Below are 26207 nucleotides of genomic sequence, written 5' to 3'. Positions count from 1 at the left end.
ACAGTTCTTTTGTTAGATTATTTTTTCCTCTTTCATTTTTAAAGTGCGTCTAATTATCTCCAGTGCGTTTGATTTCTGCCTGGAAGTTAAAGTTAAACAGCAGGATTGTCTATTCATTATATCTAATTCTCAAAGTGGCCCCATCTGTGCATACTTATATAAGTCAATTAAAGGTGTTCTGTGTGACTTTGTGTAGCAGGAAGGATACAGCAGCACACCACCCTTCACGTTGATGTGAGACTGGTATGTTTTTTCTCAGACAACCTGCACTAGAGGGATTGGTTCCATGCTGCTTCTTTGATATGCATAGTTAGTTGATTTCATTTCAGGCCAGAGCAGGTCTGCAAAGTGATGTCCCTTCGGAAAGTTACTTGGTGAATTTGTAGAATTCATGATATAAACCTTTGATGTTTATGGGAACACTATTAAATTATTGACCTATATCTAACATACTGGGCTGTAAATAGATCTTTTTGCAGTATATTTAGGGATATTTTGTGTATGACTCTAGCAATTGAGGTCATGTTGTTATTTGTGGTATATTTTCTGATATTTTATGTACATTTATATTTTATAATGAGATTTGTATGTATAATGTTTTATTAATAAGAGCCAAGGACAGTGTGATAAAAGATATATTTAATATATTTTAGCAGACGTTTATTTATCAGACGTCTCAGCCTCTTCTGAGTTCCTAATTGGTTTCTACTCCCCCTCAACATCCCCTCTAAACTTCCACGCTCAACTGCAAAAAGATCTATTCACCGCCCAGAGCCCCTTGGGGATAGGGCGGTATAAAAATCCAATTGATTGATTGATTGATTGATTGATGGATGGATTGATTGATTGATTGATTGATTGATTGATAAACTCCCCTGTTAGAATCCTTATTCAAAAGTACTAGAAGAATTTGCCAGGGATATAGAGTGCCTCTTGAAGAGTCACACCTCGGATGAGGTCTGGTTTACAGATGTGAGCACTGGTTCCACCCCCAGAAGTCAGACTATAAAAGGCAGCTTGTAGCGCACTCACCAAACACTAGAAGTAGATTTTCAGACACACTGCAAACAGCTTAATAACAACACAGCCACCAACGAACGGTCACCCATTTACCCTTCTTCAGCTCTTCACAAATTCCAAGCTTAACTCCCCTGTTAGAAGCTCTGGTTGTTTCCGCATGGCCACGCTCGGGCGTGCATTGGCATATACAACGCCAACGCACCCCCCCCCCCCCGGGACCATTTGCATGAACGGTCCCAGTAGCGGCAGGGAAGATGGTGCAGCGCTGCACCGTCGCCCGAATGACATACCTTCCCTGCGACCTTCCAGAGTCGCAGGGAAGGGGGGGCATGTCCCCAGGCCTGGGCGACGCGCCGGAAGGTCGCAGGGAAGGTAAGTCGTTCGGGAAATGGGGGGATGGTGCCTTCCAGCCACTGCCGTTCAGGGAGCGAGGTTGGGGAAACAGCGGCTTCGCGCCGCTGGGGGGGAGTGAGGGTGGCGCTGCTGCGATGCAGCTGTGCCCCCCATGTGAACAGCTCCCTAGGTACGGCGTTTTTGCTGTCCCTAGGGTGCTGTTATTGGCCCGTGCGGAAAGGGCCTCTGTTTTGAAAGCTCTGGAAGCATGCCCTGGGAAGCAAGACCCGAGATACTTAGTTCCTCTAACAGAGTTAGATCTCTTTTGTACTTCTAAAACTATTTACAGTAATGATCCATGTTGTGACTGAATAAAACTGTTGTTTTCCTTTGTTCCCTTTGCCCTGAAGGCAGGAGTGAAAGGGAATATTTTGTGCTAAATCCTCCGTTTTAGATAGATGAAGAGATGCTTGGATTTGAGCCTTATTGTTTTGGGAAGACACAGTATAAAGTGGTTTTAAAGACTAATGATCTGAGATGTCAGGGCCATCAATCATAGGAAATAGCCATTGTTTCTGCATCAAATCCAGTAAGAGTTCAGTCCATTTTGTGTTTAAGGAGAAAGGGCCTATCTGTATGTTTCATGATATAAAAATCAATTTTAGACATCTAAATTTGGATGTCTGGGGAACTGCAGCAATTTTAGAATGAATGTACTGCTTTTAAAAATAATTTGCTGCGAGAATCAAACTACTAAAATATTTACTGCATTGTGCAAAGTTACAAAGTGATTGGCTTTTTATGTTTAATGACACAGAGCAGGAAATAATGTTGGTTCTGTTACGGAAACCATTAAAGTATATTTAAGGAATCTCTTCATGAAAGAAGGACAATCCAGAACCCATTTAATACTGCAGCCAAAAAGGCTGAACTTTTACAATCTCCAAACTGCAAACTTCTTGAAAATAGCAGATAACATGAAAATCAGCATTAATGCTCAGTAATTGTTTAATGGTTACTTTCTGTGATACCAAAAGCTGTGAAAAAGGTAAATTTGACACATTTCTAACATGCATTGCTTATAACTGTAGCTGATGAAATGCTTGGATGCAAATTGCTATGCTAATTTGTTTTCCATGGTGCTTGTTTTCATGGAAGTTTGATGTCCTTTAAAATTACAGTTCCATATTTCATATTTATGCTAATGTAAGCTACTAAATAGCCCATTGGATTTCAGTAGGACTGCTCATAGGACTCCAAATGAATGGTGAATCTGAGAATCTCTATGACTTGGCTATCAGATGAACCAGTTGGGAAATATCCAAGTGCTCCTCCACCCTCCATTATTCCTGCACCATCTAACATACCACTCTATTTAGCCTCCGATGGCCAACAGAGAAGAAGAAGCAACAGGCTCCCTCCACCATGCCTTGATCCTGTATACAATGTAGTCCTGTGCAGAGGTGTATCATCCTAAGTCGAGTGATTTCAGTGGACTTAGATTAAAGCAACTTTGGATAGGATTGCGTTGTCAAATGAGTTCTGCCTCTCCCAGAAAAGCTTTGTATGAAAAGCTTTGTATGAAAGATTACTACGCAGTGTAATTTTGATGAGCATTTTTTGAGTTGCTGAAAAGAAGAATAAAAATCTAATAAATAAAGAGGTCATGGAAACTGGTGCCACATGCAGAATCCTAAGGATGCTAAGAAAGCTTTGACTATAGTGAACCTCTCAAAAATGTGACTGGTTAACAATCAGATCTAATTCATGTGGTATATTGAGACTGTTTTGATCTGCTTTGTCACTTCTTGCTGACCCTTTCCGCACGGGCCATTTACAGCATCCTAGGGATGGCAAAAACGCCGTCCCTAGGGAGCTGTTCGCATGGGGGGCGCAGCTGCCCCCCAGCGGCGCGAAGCTGCTGTTACCAAACCTCGCTCCCTGAGTGAGGTTTTCTGGAACCTGCCGTGCGAGCGGCAGCGGCTGGAAGCTGCTGTTTCCAGAAAACGGCTGGAAGCTGCTGTTTCCAGAAAACGTGCGAACGGCAGCGGCTGGAAGGCGCCATCCCCCCCTTTCCCAATCGACATACCTTCCTTGCAACCTTCCGGTGTGTCGCCCAGGCCTGGGGACATGCCCCCCCCGCCGGGCAACTCCAGAGCTGTCGCGTAGGGCAGGGGGGCGTGTCCCCTGGCCTGGGCGATGCGCCGGAAGGTCGCAGGGAAGGTACATTGATCGGGCGAAAACGCAGTGCTGCTCCATCTTCCCTGCCTCTACCGGGACTGTTCGTTGTATATGCCGACCCCCCCCCCCCCCCGCCGCGTGGCCGTGCGGAAACGGCTGCTGTTTGTGCTAAAGGAACAATACAATGTGAAAGTTAGGTTCTCCACATGTCTTTTCAGTGGAAAAGGGGTATATGAAGTTAAATTATAATATGGGCTTTTGAATTGCCGTGGTTCTGAGCGTTAGTTACAGCAGTCATGGAGTGGCAAGTTTAGCAGAAATCTCAGTCTGTTGCCCAGGTCTACAGTTCCTGATTGTATATGCTTATTAAAACATGACCTGCAATATATAGCTCTCTATTATAAATATTTAAACTTTCTGGATACAGATCATAAAGTATCATAGGAGCCACATTCATGTGCTGCAGTCAGATGTCATGAAAAATGCAATTTGTGGGAACAACAGACCTGAACTCCTTGGGTTTGTGTGCTGTTCCCCCCTTGCATGCCAAGTTTAGCTCGTCTTGATTTAGTAGGACTTCAGGCTGATCACAATTTATGATGTCCAAATTGGGCACTTTCATCAATTGTGTATTATTTTTTGGCTACAAACCAGAAGTATCAAACATTGATTAGTGGCAAGAAACAAACTTCAAACTGTGAAAGTACCCAGATGCAGACAATACAAGGAATTGTAGATACTGGGTACCTAGTCATAGTAACAAAGGAAAATTGATCTACATAGACTTCCATTTCTTTCATTTATACATGGTTTTATATGTTTCTCCTCCTTTTATTGCTGAGACTTGAAAAGCTTACAAACAAAAAGAAAGATAAACACAAAAATGCATTGAACAATAGGGAAAAGAAGGGCCCTCGATTTCATCTGTACTGAGCATAAACACACTTAAAATATCACTACTTGCTCTCTAATCACATTTATAAATTAATTCTTTATTGTTATTACTAATATGCTTCACACTTTTTCCCTATTGTGTCTATTTTCTTCTATTCTTCTGTTCCTCAGATCCACAAATCATCAACTTTTTCTGTTTTGCACAAAAAGTCCATCAGGAGTCTCCAATTATCCAAGAATTTGAGCAAGGTCTTTTTACTAATCAAAGAAGTTTAGTCATCTTTGCCAGCCAACAACTTCACAAGCCATTCTTCTGCTATAGTTTTCCACATTTGCTGCCAATGTCATATATAGAAACAAAGTTCCATTTTTGTTCAAGTTGTCTGTCCATGATCCCAAAGAAAGAGCCTTCTTTTGAACTTCCTCTTTTCTACATCATGTTTTGAGCACATATGCAATGAACCCCAGTACTTCAGAATACTTTTTCAGAAGAGAAATGTATCTGTCCCATGAATCTCAATTTGCTTAGACTGGGGTAGTTACGATAGGATTGTACTTCTTGTAAACAATAGGAAGGGAGGAGATGGCAGTCATAGTATGTGTATACTATGCATGGAGTAGTGCTTAAGAGCAGGTGGATTCTAATCTGGAGAACCGGGTTTGATTCCCCACTCCTCCACCTGAGTGGCAGAGGCTCATGTGTTTCTGCACTCCTACATTCCTGCTGGGTGACCTTGGGCTAGTCACAGTTCTTCGGAACTCTCTCAGCCCCACCTACCTCAGAAGGGGAAAGGAAGGGAAAATACTTTGTAGGCAACCTTGAGTCTACCTATAAATCCAGACTCCTCCTCCTCCTCCTTCAGGAGAGCTGTTCTACCTAAGCAGTGACTCTCTTGCTACACTCCTTTCCCCTCCCCCATTTCCCCCTCAGCTGCAATGAGAGAGGGGAAACCACAAAAAACAGTGTATTTTTCCTCAGGCAGAAGGGTCTCCTGCAAGTAGAAAGGGCTTCAGGTGGATTCTGACCATCCCATTAATACTGTTAAATCTAGTGAATAGTTCTTCTCTCTTCTGCTTTCTTGTGCCTGCACATGGCTTCTTATTCCTATGGAAATGCCTGACAATTTTCAATCTAATTTTCCCTTTCAGCTCAAGTTCAGACATCATAAGAGATCTGGAAATTGCTGGGATGTGTTCAGACTCAACAGAAAAGTAAGAGTGCTACAGAATTGTTTTCATGCCTTTAACAGTTGTAATTGTTTTGATTTGATTGCTAGTAGGAAACATGGCCAGTTAAACTGGAAAATATGCTAAATGTTGTGTATTGTTTCACCTCTGAAACCATGTGCTCTCTGATACAATTTTGAAAAGCTCAAGAACATTATCGGTATTAAAAATTGATGCTGAAGTCAGATCATCTACAGTTTTTCCCCTCAGTTTTTTTAAAATGTCTGTGGATGCTGTAAAATGTTTATTGCACACAGGAGAGTTGGCTATGGAGATAGGAGAATAAAACCATCACTCCACAGACACTACGGCCAGTTTGCTTGGTCCTTGAGTGGCTGCCACGGTGCTCTTACTGTCTTTTTCTGCAATAAGTTTGCTTTTCTCCTGGCAATTGCCTTAATGCTGAGATGAAAGCATAGAAGTTGTAGAGGAAGGTGTGTGTGTGTGTGTGTGTGTGTGTTTGGGGTTGACAAGTGGTGGGTGTAAGTAGAGCCAAGAACATGCATATTCTTTTGGCACTGCCATCTCTGGAATGAGGCCCACAGCTCAGGGAGGCTCACAGTTTACTGAACCTCCTTCTGTCCAGCAGGAGTTGTTTTTAGGTTGAAGCCAGCTGCCACCCTCTACAAAGCAATGGTGTTAACCACCTTTACAGAACTGTGGAAGGGTGCCATATTGGAGACGAGCCACTGAGTATCAATGTAGCTAGCTATTTGTTTGTTTGTTTGTTTTTGTGTTTGTTTATTTAAATGGTTTATATCCTGCTTTGCCTTCCTAGACTCAAGCCAACTAACAAAGCAAATACATAAATTAATATTAAGAGACCACTAACATAACACTGCCAGTTTACCCTCTCTGAAATGCTCTCTGAAATAAAGCCATTTTACACACCTTCCTTGAATACAGGAAGTGAAGGCACCCACTCTTGTAAGCCATTCAAAAGGACCTATTTGTAATAGGATAATCTTTTTTAACTAGTTCTGCCCATAATATAATTTGTTTCTAAATCAGTGTAAAAGAAAACAAATTTTAAATACATATTGTTAGAGAAGTTTATTTCTGGAAAGTATTGTTTTGATACTGAATATGAAGATGTATTGTTTCCTTTTATTTTGACATGGTTCAAACACGGTTTGAAATGGAAGATGATAACTTTAGGCCAAACTGAAAAATATTTGTATGTCATTTCTCATTTTTCAAGAGTTATATTCAGCTATGTTGTTGTTTTTTAATTGTTCCTCTTGGCTATACAAGTATCCATTTGTCTTTAGAACTGTACTTTCTTTCAGAGAATGTTATTAGTTCAGAAGTTTAGTCTGTTTTCCCCAAGCTATTGATTTTTCCATTAAATTCCTTTAAATTTTTATATTGCTTTGTAAACAATGTTAATAGTTTGATTGAGTTTGATTTTTTTTAAAATGTGTTAGTAATGGAAAGAAAGACTTAGAAGTGAAACTGCAGAAAAAGATATCTATATATCTAATTCCCAGTGTCCCCCTACTGGCGGATATTTAAATCTGCAGATGGAGGCACGGCCATCCCCAACAGCTTTTTCTGTAGACAATGTTCTTTTGTATCAGTGGGACTAGGGGAGGGATGAGGGGAGCTGCTTCATTGGGCAAATGCTGGAGTGTGGGTTCCAATCTGAAATTTACTGAACATTTCATGTTATAGATACAATATATCTAATGCATTCCTCATTTAATACAGTTTATCAGCTTGAAAGAGAAGCGTGAAGGGTATGACTTCACTGTGCCATTGACAAAAGCCATACATACTGTGAAATTCTTCCTGCTGCGTTCAATTCATGTGAAGCGGCACAATTTTGACCTCTACATGCTTTGTTTTCATATTGAGATACTGTGAAATTCTTCCTGCTGTGTTCAGTTCATGCGAAGCTTTACAATTTTGACCTCTCTACATACTTGGTTTTCACATTGAGATATGGATGTTAGTTGTCTAGCATGCATGCATCCTGGAACCAATTTAAAAGTTAGAATTCCAAACAATGATCTACAAGATGACTAAAAGAGGAAAAAATCCAATGAATTAACCAGAGACGTTGATTAATGCAGATTTTTTCTTTGGCCATTATAAAGAGACTAGCAGTAAAGCCCGCCGTTGGGTAAGCAATACAGCAGGCCTAGATAGTTGGGGGGTGTGAGGGCTGGTAGGCGACCGATCAGTGGGCTGGGAGGCTGGGAGGGCTTTCTGAGGGTGGGGGGAGGCTATGAGAGTTTGCTGGGGATGAGGGGGAACCTGGGAGGGCTTCCTAGGCTTTCGGATCAGCTGATTCACAGGCCAGGGGGGGCTTGCTAGGGATGAGGGGAGGCCGGAAATGCTTGCACAGTCCCAGAGCAGCCACTCCAAGAAATGCCTTCCACCGATGGGGGAGCAGGAGTCCTGCTCTCTAATTGGTAGACAGTTCCTCGTCAGAGATTCCATCCTTTAGTGTTTTATTAGTGGTAAGATTTGACATTTTAACTGTAGCAGATGAGACTCCAGCTCACTTTCAGCTACAAGTCAACAGACATATTAGTACAGATGACAGCTTGTCATGATCCTAGGCCTAAAGCTGAAGAAGGAACAACATGTAGGTCTCAAGAAGGCCCGAGGCCTTGTGTAAATTTTGCCCTAGACCTACACTTCAAGCTTCGGTATTGGACTGGGGGAAATGGAAGCAAAACTTACCGCTTGATGATAAGGAGGAAATGCTGTGAGGCTGCTTTTGGAGGGAGATGATTCCTTGTCCTATTGTGAGTCTGGCTGCTGGAATCACATATTGAAACAGAAGTAGAAACTAAGCAAGGCAGTCTTGTTAAAGAGCTATGTTGTTTTCCAGCTGGCTTCTTCCTATTTGAGTTTTGCCCTATGTGGTTGTAGTGACTGTATTAATTCTGCCAACACCCCCTACTGGTGCCCAAGGGAGAGCAGGCAACCCTAGGATTGCCAAGTCTTGACTGAGGAATTCCTAGAGATATGGGGGTGCAACCTGGGGAGAACAACTTTGTTTGTGGGGCAGAACTCTGTGGGGATGTTATTCGATAGCAACTGCCCCCAAAGCTGCTATTTCCTCCAGAACTAATCTCTATAGTATAGTGGTCAGTTGTACTTCCAGGATAATGGCAACCCTTGCTATGGCCAATGTTTGTGACTGTTCTCTTATTTACTTAATTGCTACAATATGTACTTAAGGTTATGTTTCTTGTTTCTTCATGCCTCATATTTAATCATATATCAGGGCACATCCTGACTAAAGTGGGAATAGCTGGGGGGGGAGGGAGAGTGTTCTACGCTCTCTCTAGAAAACCCATAGAACCCTAGTGATAACAGTTAGTTAAGGTTCTTGCTGACTCCAGATCTGAAGGGGGCAGGACGAAAGGATGGTGTGTGTTAGGAGTAGAGTTGCCAGGTATGCCTGGCAACCAGCATGGGAAGGGGGTTTCTTAACAGTTGCGAAATGAGGCCTAGACCTTGATGTCATGGTTAAGAGTGGTTAAGAGCAGGTGTACTCTGATCTTGAGGAACCGGGTTTGATTCCCCACTCTGCCACTTGAGCTGTGGAGGCTTATCTGGGGAATTCAGATTAGCCTGCACACTCCCAACACATGCCAGCTGGGTGACCTTGGGTTAGTCACAGTTCTTCTGAGGTCTCTCAGCCCTACTTACCTTACAAGGTTTTTGTTGTAAGGGGGAGAAGGGAAAGGAGTTCGTAAGCTCCGTTGAGTCTCCTTACAGGAGAGAAAGGGGGGATATAAATCCAATTCTTTTTCTTCACTGGCGTGATAACGAGGAAGACCCTCTGGTATTTGGTAAAAAACTTTATGGTAGCATCTGTTCTTACCATAGAGTTTTGCCCCAGAAACCAGAGCATCTCCCTTGTTGATGTTGAAGTCTAGGCCTTATTTTATGCCTTTTAAGACCCCGCCAGCCAGCCAGCCAGCCAGATGGTGCCGGGGTGAAGAGCTCAAAGCAAGGGATTTCCTCACCTCTGGCAGGAGTCTGGCAACCCTAGTTAGGAAGGAGAGAGCTCTGCTAGGGACATCCTGCCTGTGGCAAACCTATACAGTCCAACCTTTTTTTGTAGCACAACTTTAATAATAATCTAATAACATCAGGGACAGAAATGGAAGGACTCTTTGGGTCTCTTGCTCTGAGATTGTTGTTCAAATTGTTCTAAACAGTTATGTTGAAAATCACTGTGACTCCATTGCTTGCCAATAAACTGTAGTTCTTTTGTGGCAGAACAAATAAACGATGAGTCAAATCTGATCACATAATAAAAATGAGATTTCTATCTATGTACCAGATAAACAAACCATTTTTTTATTTGCAATTCTTCTGCTGCAAATGTAGCACCGTTTATAATAGACCAAGAGCCCCTAATAACAGGGAAGTGATATTCTAAAAAATATTGCCACGTTTGGCTTTCAACCTTTTCCGTGCTGTTTGCTTTACATTGCATCAAAACTCTTATCAGTTTCCTTATCTTTCAGGCTTTCTTTCTCTGAATTTAATGGAGAGGAATCAAGTTTCTGTTTATATTTTCATCCATTGTTAGTTGTTAATGGCTGTTTTATTAATCTCCCCCACATATCTGAAGAGGTTTCTGCTTCCTTCCCAAAGATAATGAATGATTTTACTTCAAAAGAGGTCTCCTTATGTGTTCTCTCCCCTCCACAACTAACAAAACCATCTTATCCTACCTATCTAGCAACGATTTCTAATCAGAGGCTGCAGAAAATTTAAAGTAGCACCCAGAGGAATGGGAATCAAAATGTGAATCTAAAACAGAACTCTGCACAGAGAAGCAGTTGCCTGTATGGATCGTGTAGTTTTGATTGCCTTAAATAGACAATCATATGGCTGGAACCTTCAGAGCTCTCCTGGAGGGAAGTAATACTATTGTTGTTCATTTGTTTCTTGTTTGGATGAAAAGTTATTTCATTAACTTTTAGTCATGAAGGTCTCCAAAATTCTCTCTCCCTTGTTTCTGCTTTCTCCAAATTGGTGCCACGTATTTCTAAAATGGGAAAAGATGCTTCCCACATATATGGTTGGGTCAACCATATATGAGCAGCAGTGGCATAGTTGTTAAGAGCAGGTGTAATCTATTCTGGAGGAACCAGGTTTGAAATGAGGCCTAGACCTTGATGTCATGATTAAGAGTGGTTAAGAGCAGGTGTACTCTGACCTGGAGTAACCAGATTTGATTCCCCACTTGAGCTGTGGAGGCTTATCTGGGGAATTCAGATTAGCCTGTACACTCCCACACACACCAGCTGGGTGACCTTGGGCTAGTCACAGTTCTTCTGAGCTCTCTCAGCCCCACCTACCTCATAAGGTGTTTGTTGTGAGGGGGGAAGGGAGTTTGTAAGCCCCTTTGAGTCTGCTATAGGAGAGAAATCCAATTCTTCTTCTTCTTCTTCTTCTTCTTCTTCTTCTTCTTCTTCTTCTTCTTCTTCTTCTTCTTCTTCTTCTTCTTCTTCTTCTTCTTCTTCTTCTTCTTCAATTCTGTATTGTAGTATTTGAGACTTAGAGCTGGCTGCTCCAGCTGTACTCCAAAGGACTTTCCCACAGTACTGGAAATCCCAAAAAGTTTTTTTACAAACTCATCAAAGAATCCCTCATTGGGGAGGTGATAGATATCTATGCCGGTGCCTCTGCCAGCGCACAGGGACCCTCTGGTTCTCTGGAGGCTGACTAAGGTCAGTCCTGCCCCCTAGAATGCTTCTAGCCATTCTGACCCAGCATTTTGTGTCATGAGGCTGAGGATGCTTCCACGCCGGGTCACCATGGAGCTGCACAGTGTCTGTTTGCCTGGGTAAATTGCCCTTCTGCCTGCTCATTTGCCCCTTGTACCAGTGGAATGGGCACTCATAGTGGTGCATGGGTACGCCAGCTCCAGTGGGAGATTTCCCCCTCCCCTAGATTGGGCAGCTTAGCTCTTACCTGCAGCAGCATAGGGTGGATCTAAACATGCAGCAGAATGGAGCCCTTTGGTAGAAGGATCAATCGTACCTGTTCAGGCTAAAATCTAGAAATTGCAATTTCAATGTGATCCTATAGAAAAACAATTATTATAGATAAAAAATCTATCAAAATTGGAAGGCATATGGACTACCAATGCACCCTGAACAAATATTCCCTATGACCCTAATCCAAACCAAATATCATAACAGATCAAATCATTTGGATGGCAAATTTTGTTAGTTTGTTTTTACCATCAAGTTGCAGTTAACTTACGACGACACCACAGGGTTTTCAATGGAGAAGACAATAGCTGGTGTGTCATTGCCTGCCTCTTTGTCATGACCCTGGTATTCCTTGGAAATCTCCCATGCAAATAATATCCAGGGTCAGGGTGAGAGTGTATGACTGGCCCAAAGTGAGCCAGCAAGCATTCATGGCGTGAGTGGGGATTTGAACCTGGGTTTCTCAGGTCCTTGTCCTGCATCTTAACCCATTATATCTCCCTGGCTCTGGCTGGCTGTTACCATGTATGTGTAATAATAAAATAATCCACAAGTCCAAGTGTCTGTCCATTTGTGGCAAGCAGAACTCGTCAGAAAATAAAACTAGGAATCTCAAAGTTGGTCACCAGTTTCATGATGAGTGTGGGAGTTTCAGGGGCAATGAAAGAATGTGGAATATTCTGGTCCAAGTTATCTCCGGCCCCCTCCCCCCCACTATTTGTAATGGAAGCTTAACTAAATTGTAAGTTCTGTTCCTAATTTATAATCAGAAAAGCAGATTAATATTCTGGTATCATGCATGTAAAAGGTGAAGGGTGGAAGCATCTTTTTATCGCTTTGGGCGATTATGGGGAAACACTAACTCCCTTCTCCTTTACATAAAATTAATGAAGATTTGCATCTATATTATTGTTGCATACATTCTAAATTATAAGCCAGGATGGATGAGATGGAATTGAGACCAAGACTGAACAATAAGAAGGAAAGGAGAGAAAAGTTAGAAGTAGGGATAAGAGGAATGGTTAATCATGAAAGGAAGAGAGCAAAACAAAGGAGGAGTAAAGTGTGGGAAAGAGAGAAACATGGGAAAAAAAACAGCAAAAGGTTTGTTATTTTAAAAAAAATTGCTACCATACACGAACAGTCTTGTTCCGTTGCAAGATCTGGGTGTGGAGACAAAAATGTGCATCTTGGTGGAACTAAAGGTGGAGGGAAACCATAGTCTACTGGAGATAACAACCTTGTTAGGAAGCCATATCCTTGCAATGGCTGTAGCTTGGCCTGCTTTTAACTTGCTCCATTCCTGGCTTAACTGATGGGATTAGCAGGATATGAGAAGCAACGGTTTCCTTCAGCATCCTGGTAAGCATTGTAGAAAGGCCTGGTCAGCAGAATCAGAAACTCGTGTTTACCAAGCTGTGCCTTTCCTATGTCCCTAGTAGGTGTAGCGCAGAACTGCATTAGAGGTAAAGAAATAAAAGTAAGTGCATTCCATAACTGCAGCATGATGCTGGCTTCAGGGGCCTGCCAGCTGACTTGGGGCCCAGGAATTTTGTCTTGCCATTTTCCCCAGTCCTGGTGGTCCCGAGTATGGAATTCATTTTTTCCTTGGATTCACTAGTTTTCATTTCTTGCAGGGAATTTTGTATGGGGGATCATTCAAAAACACTTTCCCTTCACTCTGAGGTAATACAGGCTATTGTATCCTCTCATCCAACTGCATGTAAAGACCTACTACACCATGGTTTATTCCTTCATGGAATAATAAACTGATTACCTTTTTTTGCTTGGTTCTTTTTTTTCTTTTTTTTTTAACTGGGCCTTTTTTCAATGGTACAGCAGATTGGTTGAGATCTGAATTTACAAGTATATTGCTCTGCTTCTCTGTGTTTGAAGGAGTGAATCACACAGATAAACACACACACTAGATGATGTATATAATAACATGTGACATATTACTCGCTCAATATAGAAAAATGCTCCTAGTAGCTGTTCAGTGATGGTATCTGAGTTGTTTGTCCTGTAATCAGTTCATTAAACAAATGGTCACTTTGAAACCTGTTTTTACACCACTGAAGTGGATCCAGATCCAGTGTTTTTATTTCTAAATGACCCATATTGGATTAGAAGACTTAAAAATAACCTAAATTTGAAGGTAAATTTCTGTTTATTCTCTGTGTCTTTATAATTAGAAACAGTTGTTAGGAGATTGTGCATTAGGAGAGGGACAGTGGCAGAAGAACTACTGTTCCTTTTTAATTTTTTTATAATCAGCATAATTAAATATTTGACAGATGGGATAGACATTTCAGAATTAATGAGTTTATCTGAAAGACACCAGGTGCCAGTGTCCAAACTAGACTGTAATGGTAATCTAATCCCATTACAGCTTCATGATCAAGGAAGTGCCTAATCATTTCTGAAATCTGGACCTTAATTCATTACTAAATATAATTTATTACCTAACAGTGGCCCCCTATCTGTCCTGCTCTGATCTGGCCACAGTGATCCATTCAATGGTCACCTCCAGGCTAGATTATTGTAACTCGTTGTATGCTGGCGTATCCTTGAGATTGCATCAGAAACTGCACCTGTCCAGAATGTGGCAGCAAGAGATCTTATCAGGACATCGGTAAGAGATCATATTAGACCTGGGGTCTCCAAGCTGCACTGGTTGCCAGTTGAATCCTGGATCATGTTCAAGGATTTGCTGCTAGGCTTTTAGGCTATCATATCTTTAAGGCTATCGTATCTTTGGGACTACATCTCCATATGTTGCCCAAGGAGGATCCTACATTCTTCCAGTGGTAACCTTCTGGTGATCCCTGGCCCCAAAGACATTCATTTGGCTTCAACCAGAGCGAGGACCATTTTGTCCCTGGCCCCAGCCTGGTAAACTCCCTCCTAGCTGATATTAGGACTTGCAGGACCGTAGTCAGTTCTGCAAGGCCTGTAAAACGGAGATGTTCCACTGGGCTTTGGTTGAGGCAATTATGAGTCCATTTTCCTTTTGCTGCCCCCACCCCCACTTCTCTATCTCACTTCCCCATCCTGATAGTGATGGTCAGATATGTGATGAGATAGGGTTGATATTTCATTTTAGGCTATGTAGGGATCCTTTGGACACCCAATGTTTCATCATTGATATGTTTATTTTGTTTTAAAGTTTATTGTTATAATTGAATTGAATTTGATTCTGTGATTGGTTTTAAATTATGTCTGTAAGCGCTCTACTTTGGCTAGAAAGGGTGGGGTATTAAATTTAATAAAATAAAATAAAATGTGAGGTAAATCTCCTTGTGAAAGTTTGTCAGTGAAAAAGTGTTATTGGCTATACTAATGTACTTGGTATGCTTTTTCAAGTCACATGTTTCTCTTTTTAGCTGCCTGCAGTTAGTGGTGTTTTGCACTGATTGATAGTACTGGAATCCTCCAAAAATTCAGGAACATTTTGCTTTCTTGCAGTGATTCACCTTTGGATACAAATAGTTCTCTGCCTTGATCCTTTGCATTGTGCTTTTGGCCCTCATGCAAACAAAAGGATGTCAACATATTTTAAGTGCCATATTCCCTCCCCCCCCCCCCCCCCGGTTAAAATGGATCTCTTATCACTGAGGTAACATTGGTTGGAGTCCACCTAGTTGCGGATACACTCCTCCCCCCAAGTCATTGGAGACTGCTGATGTCCTTCTAGGCTGTTCCTGGGATCCCCCATCTTCCAGGAACAGCAATTTCAGGGGTTGCTGTGGGCTTCTGTGGAAGAATGGATGAGAATTATCCCTCACTCCAGCTCATTATTCCTTTAAGGCCTAATATTATGTAAGAGACTGTATTTTTCTTTCCAGAGGTCACCATTGTTTTTATTCCAGATATGCTTAAACATAATCTCAGATTCACCTAAATATCAATAAGATATTGGGACAGGCTAGTAACCCATCTTCAGTGTGCATTCTGCAAACCTGACTGCTTCACAACATTAATCCTCTCTATGCAATAATGCCATTTACAAGACCACGAGATCCAACAAGACCAATACAAAAGCCATTTCAGCCCCAAGTTCCATTAACTTGGTATTCTTGTGTCTTAAAAAGCAGATCTTGAGCATCAGTGTGCCTTTGAAGTAGTAGTGCAAAGGTAGGCAGTCAGCAGGAGAAACCAGCCACCTACTTTGCATACATTTAGAAACATCTGAGTTGTGCCAAAGAGCTCTTTATCTCTTAGTGCACATTTATGTGGCTATGTCTGTATAAAAAAATCATTTGATCAATACTGCATGCTGCTAAATGATAATGATGTTTATTACCATTCAGCCCCACTTTAATTTAATTTCCAGTCAATTGCAATAAACAGCTAATGTGGATTCTTTCCAAGAGGATAGGATTTGCCAACTTGTATACGTGCATGGGAACTGCTTGATAGCCTCTTTCATTTACTTAAGCCCTTCTCAAATGTGTGCGTCTTTTGTGTCTTATAGAGATTTATTGACTTTTGAAGTCTACATTCTTCACAAAAATCCCCGAGAAGTGGTTCCTTTGTATATAAGAATGTTTCCAAATTAGCTTGTAACATAGATTGTCTACTGGCTGTCCTATTTTTTTATTTTCTTTTGAGTTTTATGTTATGTAATAAAACTCCTGGAAATTAAAAGAAGGGTTGTCAACATAAATTAATGCTGTGCATCACAACACTGTATTATGGGATCTGTTAGGGCTGTCAGGAGAAGGCAATTAACAGTAGGTATTCTGTTCCTCTAGTACAGGGGTAGGGAACCTGCGGCTCTCCAGATGTTCAGGAACTACAATTCCAATCAGCCCCTACCAGCATGGCCAATTGGCCATGCTGACAGAGGCTGATGGGAATTGTAGTTCCTGAACATCTGGAGAGCCGCAGGTTCCCTACCCCTTCTCTAGTATCTTTTATATTACTATTTCTGTTAACGCTGCTTTTTGTGCTTATTTGAGAAACTGCATGCAGTTTGGATGATTAAATTTAGACCTGAGGTGACACTAATATCATGTTGTCCAAAGTGAATGCACCATCTTTCTCAGGTGGGAAGTATGGAATACAAGTGTGGGAACTACAGGACTTGCAAGGGCATCTTAACCCCCCCCCCCCCTGCCACATTTAGGAACCACCCTTTCCTAAAAGTCCCTGTTGCCTCTCCCATTTTTCTGTTTCCTTCTTTCTTTCTCAGCCCCAACCAACCTCACTTTATCTTTCTCTTCTTCCTTGCTTTTGGACTTCTCACTCTGGAAAAAAGTCTACTGCAGTTGCCTGGTGCCAGCCCAGCCTCCATATGGAGTCAAATTATGTGGCGCTAGCCAGGTTGGGCTAGATTGTATGGTGGAGAGCCTGTAAGAATTTATGGGCAGCACCTTACTTCCTTGCTTCCTTCTCTCCCCCCCCCCCACAAAAACACCTACAAACTCCAAACACTTCAACGTGTAATCCCAAGATATCTCTTAATTCTGTTATTTTTTTTAATGAAGCAACAAGATACCTTAAGTCAGAGGTCCCCAACCTTTTTGAACCTTCAGGGATCTTTGGAATTATGGCATAGGGCACACAACCACAAAATGGCTTCTGCAGAATGGCTGTTAAATGAGACAGAAATGGTTTCCATGGCACACTTTCAGTCCCTCTGTAATGATTCTTGTGCTGCAATGTTTTAAAACATTTGCACAGCCAGTCAGAAGCACTGCTGGGCAAAAGTCCCACCTGGCCCCACCCACTTCCTAAAAACATTTGGTGGGCACCAGGAAAGGTGTTGGTGGGTACTGTGGTGCCCCAAGGCGCCACGTTAAGGACCCTGGCTTGACCTGTCAAAAGGTTCTGTTTGCTGTTGATTTATTTGTGTGGTCTGTCTGATGAATTTGCCTTCAGTAGCTGGTACATGGAAGATTATGGAGTGCTTGCTTCCACTGTCTTTGTATCAGCCACCTTGATTTAAATTGTACCTATATATGTGGATGGGGAAAAAATATTTTAACCACACTAAGAAGTATAAGCCTTCACAGTAGATAGGTCTGGCTAGAGCTATTAGCCATGATAAATATTTGAAATTATTTATTTAGCTGTTCAACTTTTCTGTTTTTCCACTCAAAGGAAAACAAGATGATGTGCAGCGTTTTAAAAAGTTTACAGATACAAATATTTTGTAAGTCAAGAGAAAATAATGATGGGTAAACTTCCCTTGACTTGATTTTTAATTAGTCTAATATTTTATGAGCTTTTGCAAAAAGACTGTGCTTTTTCAGATGTTCTGGCCCAGCTTATAACATTGCCTCATCAGTTCATTATAATAGCACAGAATCATATTGGTTCCGTTTCACTCCAAAACTGTAGTTTGGTTTTACCAGACCTTCACCTATCCATCAGCACCAACCATAGTAGAGAGCTCCATAAATAGTCAGCATCTTTTCCCCCTTTCCCCACAATAAACTGTCTCAGGGATGAGAGATTGAGGTCATGACAAATGAGGACCCGCAAGGAGTGTGCAGGGAGAGGGCATTTCACTCCCCATGCCTTTCTGTTCTCCCATCTCCCCCCTCCACCAGTCTGCTTCCTTGCCTGCTTCCCTGTCTGACCCTGGGCTTGGCTGGATGATTCCTCAGGTTCCAATGGCAGCAGGAGCCTCTGTTAGACTTGAGCATGGCAGCAGCTATGCTAGAGTCTGTGGTGGGCTGAGCACATGGTGACACTGGGAGCTGCACTGGGCCTTGAGGGCAGTGGGGATGATGCTGGGAGGGGGGGTCTGTCTTTTCCCCCAGGACTCACCCTTCCCATCCACCCCCTGCCATCTGTTCACTCACCCATTCTCTGTACCTCATTCATTGAGGGGTCATTTGTCAACCAGCACACCAACCTGAAATGCTGCTTCCGCCTGCCTGTAACAATGGTACCTCCCTCAGCCCTCTACCATGGACAGCAACTTCTGCAGAAATGCATTGTCTGCACAGTCACAGACAACAGTCTCTGGGGGGATTTAACCGTCAGATTTGAAATAAAGTTTCCCTTGGCTTTAAGTGGCCCCAGTCCATGGATTTAAATATCCACAGATTGGGCTATGTTTGACAATTGTAATATATGATGAGGAGGGACAAAAGAAAATGTTTGCATAAAAATAATCAAGAAAATATACTCAAATACAGAAGATACTTAGTGAACAAAAGACTTGGTCACATCGTTCACAGACAATGAAATTATACAACTTTCATGCTAATACCTGAAAAACATCTGCCTTTGGGTATGAGGTCTGCTGAATATAATCTGAATGCACCAAATCTGACTGAAAAGTCCTCTAAGAAAAATAGCTCTTGATGTGAGCTGGTGAAATTCATATGCTGATCTAGGCAACTAACTTTGTAGCATCTCTAAAAAAATCACTGTAATTAAAGAATAAAATTTTAAAGTAAAGGGCATTTTATAAAGAAGCTTGCTCTTCTGAGAACCAAATTCATGTTGACCAATCTCCTTCATTGTTTGTCTGTGAAAGTTATTGGGCTGACAATTGGAAATAAATACTGATCTGATACAAGAGAGTTCTGTGAATGTTCAAGATGGCTTCAGAGCAGGGCGTTAAGGAGTGGGCTCGGGGATATTCTTTAGTTTTATGTTGGTCTGCCCACATTTGGATCTGTGGTGAGAGTGGGACTGCTGTGGGTATGGTTTTGTTAAATCACTCTCTTTGTATTTATGCTATACTGGAGGATTTTAATCTATTGATTTATTAATTTGTAATATTGTCATTGTTTTTAAATGTGCGGGTCAGCTGCCTTGAGCCCGTTCTTTGGCTGGGGAGGGTGGGATATCAAATCAAACACATTAAATCAATCTCATACACCTATAACATTGGTCTCCTTTATGTATTTTAAGCAGGCTGTGTTTAAAGAGTTAGTTTTAATGTTGCCGATTGTTATGTGTCCAACACTGGTTATTCCTGTGAGAGCACCATGAGCTGTTCCAGTGCAGGGAGTAATTTTTTTAATGTCATGAGGCTAGAGAATGAGCTCATGTTGAAAAGATTCATGTTATGAAATGGGATTTCAAATATGCTAGGATGAATCCTGAAGTGGGGGTGAATGCGGTTGCCCTTTGTGCCCCTTCCATCAGCAGAGCTCTAGTGAAAGAAGAGGGGAACAGTTTTACTCCTTCTCCTTAGTCATTGTAGCCTTCTAGCCTATGTGGGTATTACTTCATGTGGTATTGATCCACAAACCTCAGGAATAAATTTGCTTGAGGGAGGAAGGGTGTGTGGAAAAATACAATTCACTGCAACCTGCTTAGCCTTTTGTATAAAACTGTCTTCATGAGTCATCTTGTACACATTGGTAGCCCTGTGTAAATGGCTTCTTGTTATTGATGTGTATATGTGTTTCACACAAACTTCTGTTAATGAGATGTCAGAAAACCCTTCCGGTAAGAGTCAAAGAAAGAAAGAAAGAAAGGAAGGAAGGAAGGAAGATACTCCCTCTTCCTGGTAGCCAAACTCATCCTCTGAAAAGCACTATCATGAGGCCAGATATGGTCACTAAGCGGAGGGGTCAGCCCATGTGCCACATGTCAAGTATAGTCTTCAAAAGATGTATATGTTTGCAGGGTTGGCTTGCCAGGATGCTGTCATATAAATGCTTTATATACTACAGAAGTAGGTAAATGTTTCTGGCGACATCTGTAAGATGATGGTCATGTTGAAGTCTTATCAGAAAAATAATGTTAAGAGTTCATATCTTAATAAAAGCGGAAAGGAGAGAATAGGAATGTCGAGGGATATGAGCAGTAGAGTCTCTCCTGGATCTGCATTGGGACTGGTGCTTTTCAACTTGTTCATAAATGCTCTGGAGTTAGAGGTGAGTATTAAGGTGGCCCAGGCTAGCTCGATCTTATCAGATCTCTGAAGCTAAGCAGAGCTGGCCTTCATTTGTATTTGTATGGCAGATTACCAAAGAGTACCAGGGTACTTTTTGGTATCGGAGAGACCGGCAATGGCATACCACCTCTGAATGTCTCTTGCCTTGAAAACGCTATGGGGGTCAACATAAGTCAGCTGCAACTTGACAACAGAAGGGGGGGGGGGGGAAGTGGCATGACCAAGTTTGTGGATGACATAAGATTCAATAGTGTGGTTAAGACAAAAATGGGTTGTAAAGAACTCCAAAAGGATATCTTCAAACTGAAGCAATGGTCATTATAATGGCAAATGAGGTTCTAGGTAAGCAAGTGTAACATGATGCATATTGGGGCTAATAACCCAACTTCTTCATATATATACTGATGGCAGCAATAGACCAAAAAAGGGCCTTGGGGTGGTAGTAGATAGTTCAATGAAAGTATTTATCCAATATGCAGCTGATGTGAAAAAGGCAGATTCCATGCTGGCCATAGTTAGAACAGCAATAGCGAATAAAACTGCTGTTACCATATTGCCCTTATACAAAACTTTGGTGAGATAGCACTTGGAATACTGTGTACAGTTCTGTGCCTGAGAAAGGATATTGTAGTGTTTAAAATGTTGCAGAAAGGAGCGACCAAAATGATATCTTCCTGTAATGATTTGTTAAAATGCTGAGGGCTGTTTAGTATGGGGAGATGTCATGCATAAAATTTTGCATGGTGTGTAGAGAGTGGGCAGGGAGAAGCCTTTCTCCTTCTCCTATAATACTGGAACCCAAGGTCATCTACTATAGATGCATGGCAGACCAAAGGAAGTACTTCCTAACACAGCACATAGTTAAATTGTGCAACTTATTGCCACAGGATGTGGTGATGGCCACCAACTTGGAAAACTTTTAAATGGGGAGTGTACAAATTTGTGGAGAACAGGGCTACTATCATTGACTACTAGTCATGATGATGATGATGAAGAAGAAGAGTTTGGATTTATATCCCCCCCCTCTCTCCTGCAGGAGACTCAAAGGGGCTTACAATCTCCTTGCCCTTTCCCCCCTCACAACAAACACCCTGTGAGGTAGGTGGGGCTGAGAGAGCTCTGAGAAGCTGTGACTAGCCCAAGGTCACCCAGCTGGCGTGTGTGGGAGTGTACAGGCTAATCTGAATTCCCCAGATAAGCCTCCACAGCTCAGGTGGCAGAGCGGGGAATCAAACCCAGTTCCTCCAGATTAGATACACGAGCTCTTAACGTCCTACGCCACTGCTGCTCACATGGCAATCTATTCCTTCCAGTACCATAGGCAATATGCTAGTTTACATCAGTTGCTGGGGAGTCTGGGAGTCTGGGTGGGAAGGTGCTGTTACAAGCAGGGGCGTAATGCCCATTGGGCAAAGTGGGCAGTTGCCCAGGGCACCCCCTTGTGGTGGGCGCCAAAAATGCAGGGTTCGTTTGTGGGTTTGGGGGGGTATTTTAGTGGGTTTTCTGTTTTTGGCCTGAAGGGGTGCAGTTTTTAGGATAGCCGCACCAAAATTTCAGGGATGTTTCAGGAGACTCTCCTGATGCTGTCACCCAGGTTTGGTGAGGTTTGGTTCAGGGAATCCAAAGTTATGGACTCCCAAAGGAGGTGCCCCATCCCCCATTGTTTCCAATGGGAGCTAATAGGAGATGGGGGCTACACTTTTGCGGGTCGATAACTTTGGACCTCCTGAACCAAACCTCACCAAACATGGGAGGTATCATCAGGAGAGTCTCTTACTGATACCACCCAGGTTTTGTGAAGTTTGGTCCAGGGGGTCCAAAGGGTGTGCCCCCATCACCCATTGTTTCCAATGGGAGCTAATGGAACATGGGGGCTACACCTTTGAGGGTCCATAACTTTGGATCCCCTGAATCAAACTTCACCAATCCTGGGTGGTATCATTAGGAGAGTCTCCTAAATATACCTTGCAAGTTTGGTACCCCTGACAGCAGGCACCCCCCAAATTTCCCCAGATTTTCCTTTTAAACTCCCCCCCCTTTGGTATGGATCTAAAGGGAGAATCTGAGGTCCCCAGTTTAAACATTGAAAGTGATGCTGTTTCAGAGTGGGGGAGAATCAACCCCAAAATAGCATCACTTTCAATGTTGTTTAAACTGGGAACCCCAGAGTCTTCCTTTAAGGTGGATTTAAAAGGAGAATCTGGGCTCCCTAGTTTAAACACCATTGAAAATGATGCTGTTTGGGGGTGGATTCCAGCATCACTAGGGAGCCCAGATTCTCCTTTTAAATCCATCTTAAAGGGAGAATCTGGGGTTCCCAGTTTAAATAAAATTGAAAGTGATGCTGTTTCCCTCAATTGGGGGGACTGGATAGAACACCATGAAATGTTTTCATAGCAGTAATAAAACATTTTGAAAGCATTTTGAAAATGTTTTCAAAATTTTATTGCTGCTGTGTGGCATGGCCTATTGCTGTGTTCAGATTTGTGAGTTGGGGCATGTTCTATAATGTGATGGTGACTTTGAAACGACCTGGTGTAAAAAACAATTGCTTGGTCACGGTGCGGGAGGGCAGCTGCCCATGGGGGGGGGGGGCGCCAAACTCCAGTTTGCCTAGATACACCACTGGGCATAGCTACAAGGGGGGCGGGGGGGTCGCGTTGCACCGGGCACGTGCCTGGGGGAGGGGAATCAAACTCAGGTTTTGCCCAGGGCTCCAGTTTGCCGAGTTACGCCACTGGTTACAAGTGATTCTGCTTGTGAGCTTCTGAAAGGCAGCTGCTTGTCTGCTGTGTGAACAGAATGCTGGACCTGATGGGCCTTTGGTCTGACCTGGTGTGGCTCTTATGTTCTTAATCTAAGGTTTTAATTAATGCTTCAGATAAAGTAGCAGGAGATGCTGATTTGTCAGCCCCAAAGCCTGTCACGCTGTTTGCCTGTGACTCTCCTCAGTGACTCTGAACACAGTCCTTATGAATTTCAAGGCTTGCTTGTACTTTTGAAACACATGTCAGTGTCTTGGCACACTGTCACAACATTGGCCTTTTTAAAAGATCAATAATGAAATGTGTCTGTTTCAAGTGAAGAGACAAAAGACTGCAGAAACTGAATCGAAAGTGTGTAGAGCGAATTTTCCATCTCAGAACAGCCTCTGATATTGCAGGCTTATGAAGGATACTTTCTGTAATCCAAAATTTTTGTGTGCAACACACATTGTTAGCAACTCAATGGGCTACAGTTAAGATGTATATTTGCAGAAGGCTTCAAAGGTACGTTGTTCTGTGAGCTGTTCTCAGTAGCAACTGATGGGTCACCATTTCTGACATCTGATTTGTTTCCTGTGGTAACCCTTTGAGGAACAACTTAACGTGCATTAATATTTAATTATTGTCATTATTAATATTTTATGCATATATATTATCTTGACAGAAAATTGCATTTACCAGACACTTTATTTTAGGAGCAGCTGATGCTGACATTTTTAACTATGCTGATACGTTTTTAAAGGATATCAGGAGGTGTAGCGTCTGTCTCCAGACACTATGCAATGTGTCACATTTTAATGGAAACAGAAGCACAGGCTGAACTCTGTATTACTTATGCTATAGTAATTGGAAACATCAAGCTCTATTTGGACAGTTCTTCAAAACCCAATAAAACAAAATCTGTATTAAAATATTTATCCCTCTCCATTCTCGTTATCCACAGTAGAAAGGAAAGTAGTAATTAAAATATTCCTATTGAACATTTGCCAAATATTGCTTCTTTCTAATAGGCAGCTCATTAAAAGATGGATACAACTGTCCCATTATATACTGTTTGTTTGAGAACATGTTCTTTTCCTCTGCCTGAAATGTTGTGAGAATCTTCTCAGTTTAGCATTTCCACGATTGTGGGTTGAGTCCCACAGAATGTTTCTGTAATGGAATGTGGGGATATTTACACCACTTTCCCTCCTCCTTCGGCAGATATCTCCCCCATCATGCTGTTCTGGGAAGAGGGGGGCAGACCAGAAGCAGCATTTCAGACTGTGCTGAGAGTTGAGAGTTGAGGCAAACTCTTCAGTCCATGGGACTTATCAGTGGATCCAATCCTGTGATTTCCATGCTATTCATGTTCTGTCCATGAATAAGGCAACATTTGCTATCACATTTCTTGATCATGAGGTTACACTATAAATGTATATAATAAAAATTATGGCAACGAAGCTGTCTAAATATACAAATGCTTGGATCCAGAGAGGCCCATACATGTGTTCAAGTACTTTTGTACCTTTATTTATTGTGTTTCTGCCATGCATAAGCATGAATAAATATCAAAAGTTAGAAGTACTCCAGTTGCCAGACGTTCAGCTGGATGCCGCATCAGGAGATGCTTGATGCTTACAATTGAATTGCAAGGTTTTCACTGAAGGGATATTATTTATACAGAGACTCATTGTCTTTGGTGCATATTTTGGGATCCCTTTTCTGTCTGCTAGTGTTGTTCATGTATTGCATTATTGTTTCCATTGTTGTTATTTGGGATATTGGGTATAGTGTTTTTAATCATTTCAATTAAAGTTTATGGTTTTATTTATTTGATACATTTTTATCCCACCAAATCTCCTAGAGGACTCAGGGCGGCCTGCAATAAAAGCATAAAATACAGTATTACTGTTCTTCTGAGCCAGGCAGAACAATTTTTATTCATATCTCCCACCTCCTCAATACCTATAGGAAGGAGAGGCAGCAGGGTGTAGTAGTTAGGAGAAGGTAGACTGTAATCTGGAGAACTGTGTTTGATTCTACATGAGTGGCAGACTCTAATCTGGTGAATGGGGTTTGTTTCCCCATGCCTATATGTGCAGCCAGCCAGAAGATCTTGGGTTAGTCCCAGTTCTCTGAGAACTCTCTCAAACCCCCCCCCCCGCCTCACAGGTGTCTGTTGAGGGGAGAGGAGGGGAAGAAGTTTGTAAGACTCCTTGTGGTCGAGAAAAGTGGGTTGTAAACCCAAACAGTTCTTCTCAACTTCCTCCTTTATTCTCTCTGGTCAGCTTTTACTATATATAGTTTTCTGGGGGGATTATTCTGTTGTTGCACCCCATACTGCTCTAAAGTAAATGTATAGCTGTACTTCCTTAAGGAACAAAGGTGATTCCTCCCTTCACTCTGCTGTGTTTGATCCCAAAGATAATCACACTAGAAGCTTTTCAGAGTTCAGCCATAAAACATTAGAATTTTCATTGAACTTCTCAGGGGATAGAGTAAAGGCAGAGAGAAAATCTGAGGAGAAGGACAGAAGCAGTCTTATATGCAAATATTAAGAGGTCCTTAATAGTAAAGCTTAGGTAGCACCTGGCTGTTTGACAAGACTTCAGTTTGTTACAGATTTCTAATTATTTGAAATAAGATAGACTTTCTTATTGTTATACAGCTGTGACTCAGATTTGCACTTAGAAGTTCATGTGTAAGTTCTGGTGTCCAAAATTTAGGAGGAATGGAATATTCACCCCACTCCCTTTTCCCTGTAAACGTCCCCAAACTGTAGGACTTTGAAGTAAATCCACCTCAAAACTAGGGATGGGAATTCTTCTCCTACACGAAGTTTAAATTCTTCTCCTGGCTGGAAACGTAACCCTCTCTCACACCATCTCTCTTACTCAGCCAACTCCTTCTGTTCTACAGATACAGTTCAGGAGATGAGTCAGCTCTGTTTTTGGAATTTGG

At 42.0% G+C, this 26207-nt stretch overlaps 1 protein-coding gene across 2 annotated transcripts in view; it reads left to right on the top strand.

The window, feature by feature from the left end:
• RAD18 (RAD18 E3 ubiquitin protein ligase) overlaps positions 1 to 26207 on the top strand; it is a 143928-nt gene that overhangs the window by 95139 nt on the left and 22582 nt on the right. For both annotated transcript variants that reach the window (XM_048491403.1, XM_048491402.1), the window contains one exon: positions 5578 to 5640. In XM_048491403.1, coding sequence (XP_048347360.1) covers positions 5578 to 5640 — 63 coding nt within the window. The remainder of the gene's footprint in view (positions 1 to 5577; positions 5641 to 26207) is intronic.

This window comes from Sphaerodactylus townsendi, linkage group LG03, assembly GCF_021028975.2.
Source record: "Sphaerodactylus townsendi isolate TG3544 linkage group LG03, MPM_Stown_v2.3, whole genome shotgun sequence".
NCBI lineage: Eukaryota > Metazoa > Chordata > Lepidosauria > Squamata > Sphaerodactylidae > Sphaerodactylus > Sphaerodactylus townsendi.
The sequence above is the reverse complement of the archived record's forward strand: the minus strand, read 5'-3'. Positions and strand labels throughout refer to the sequence as shown.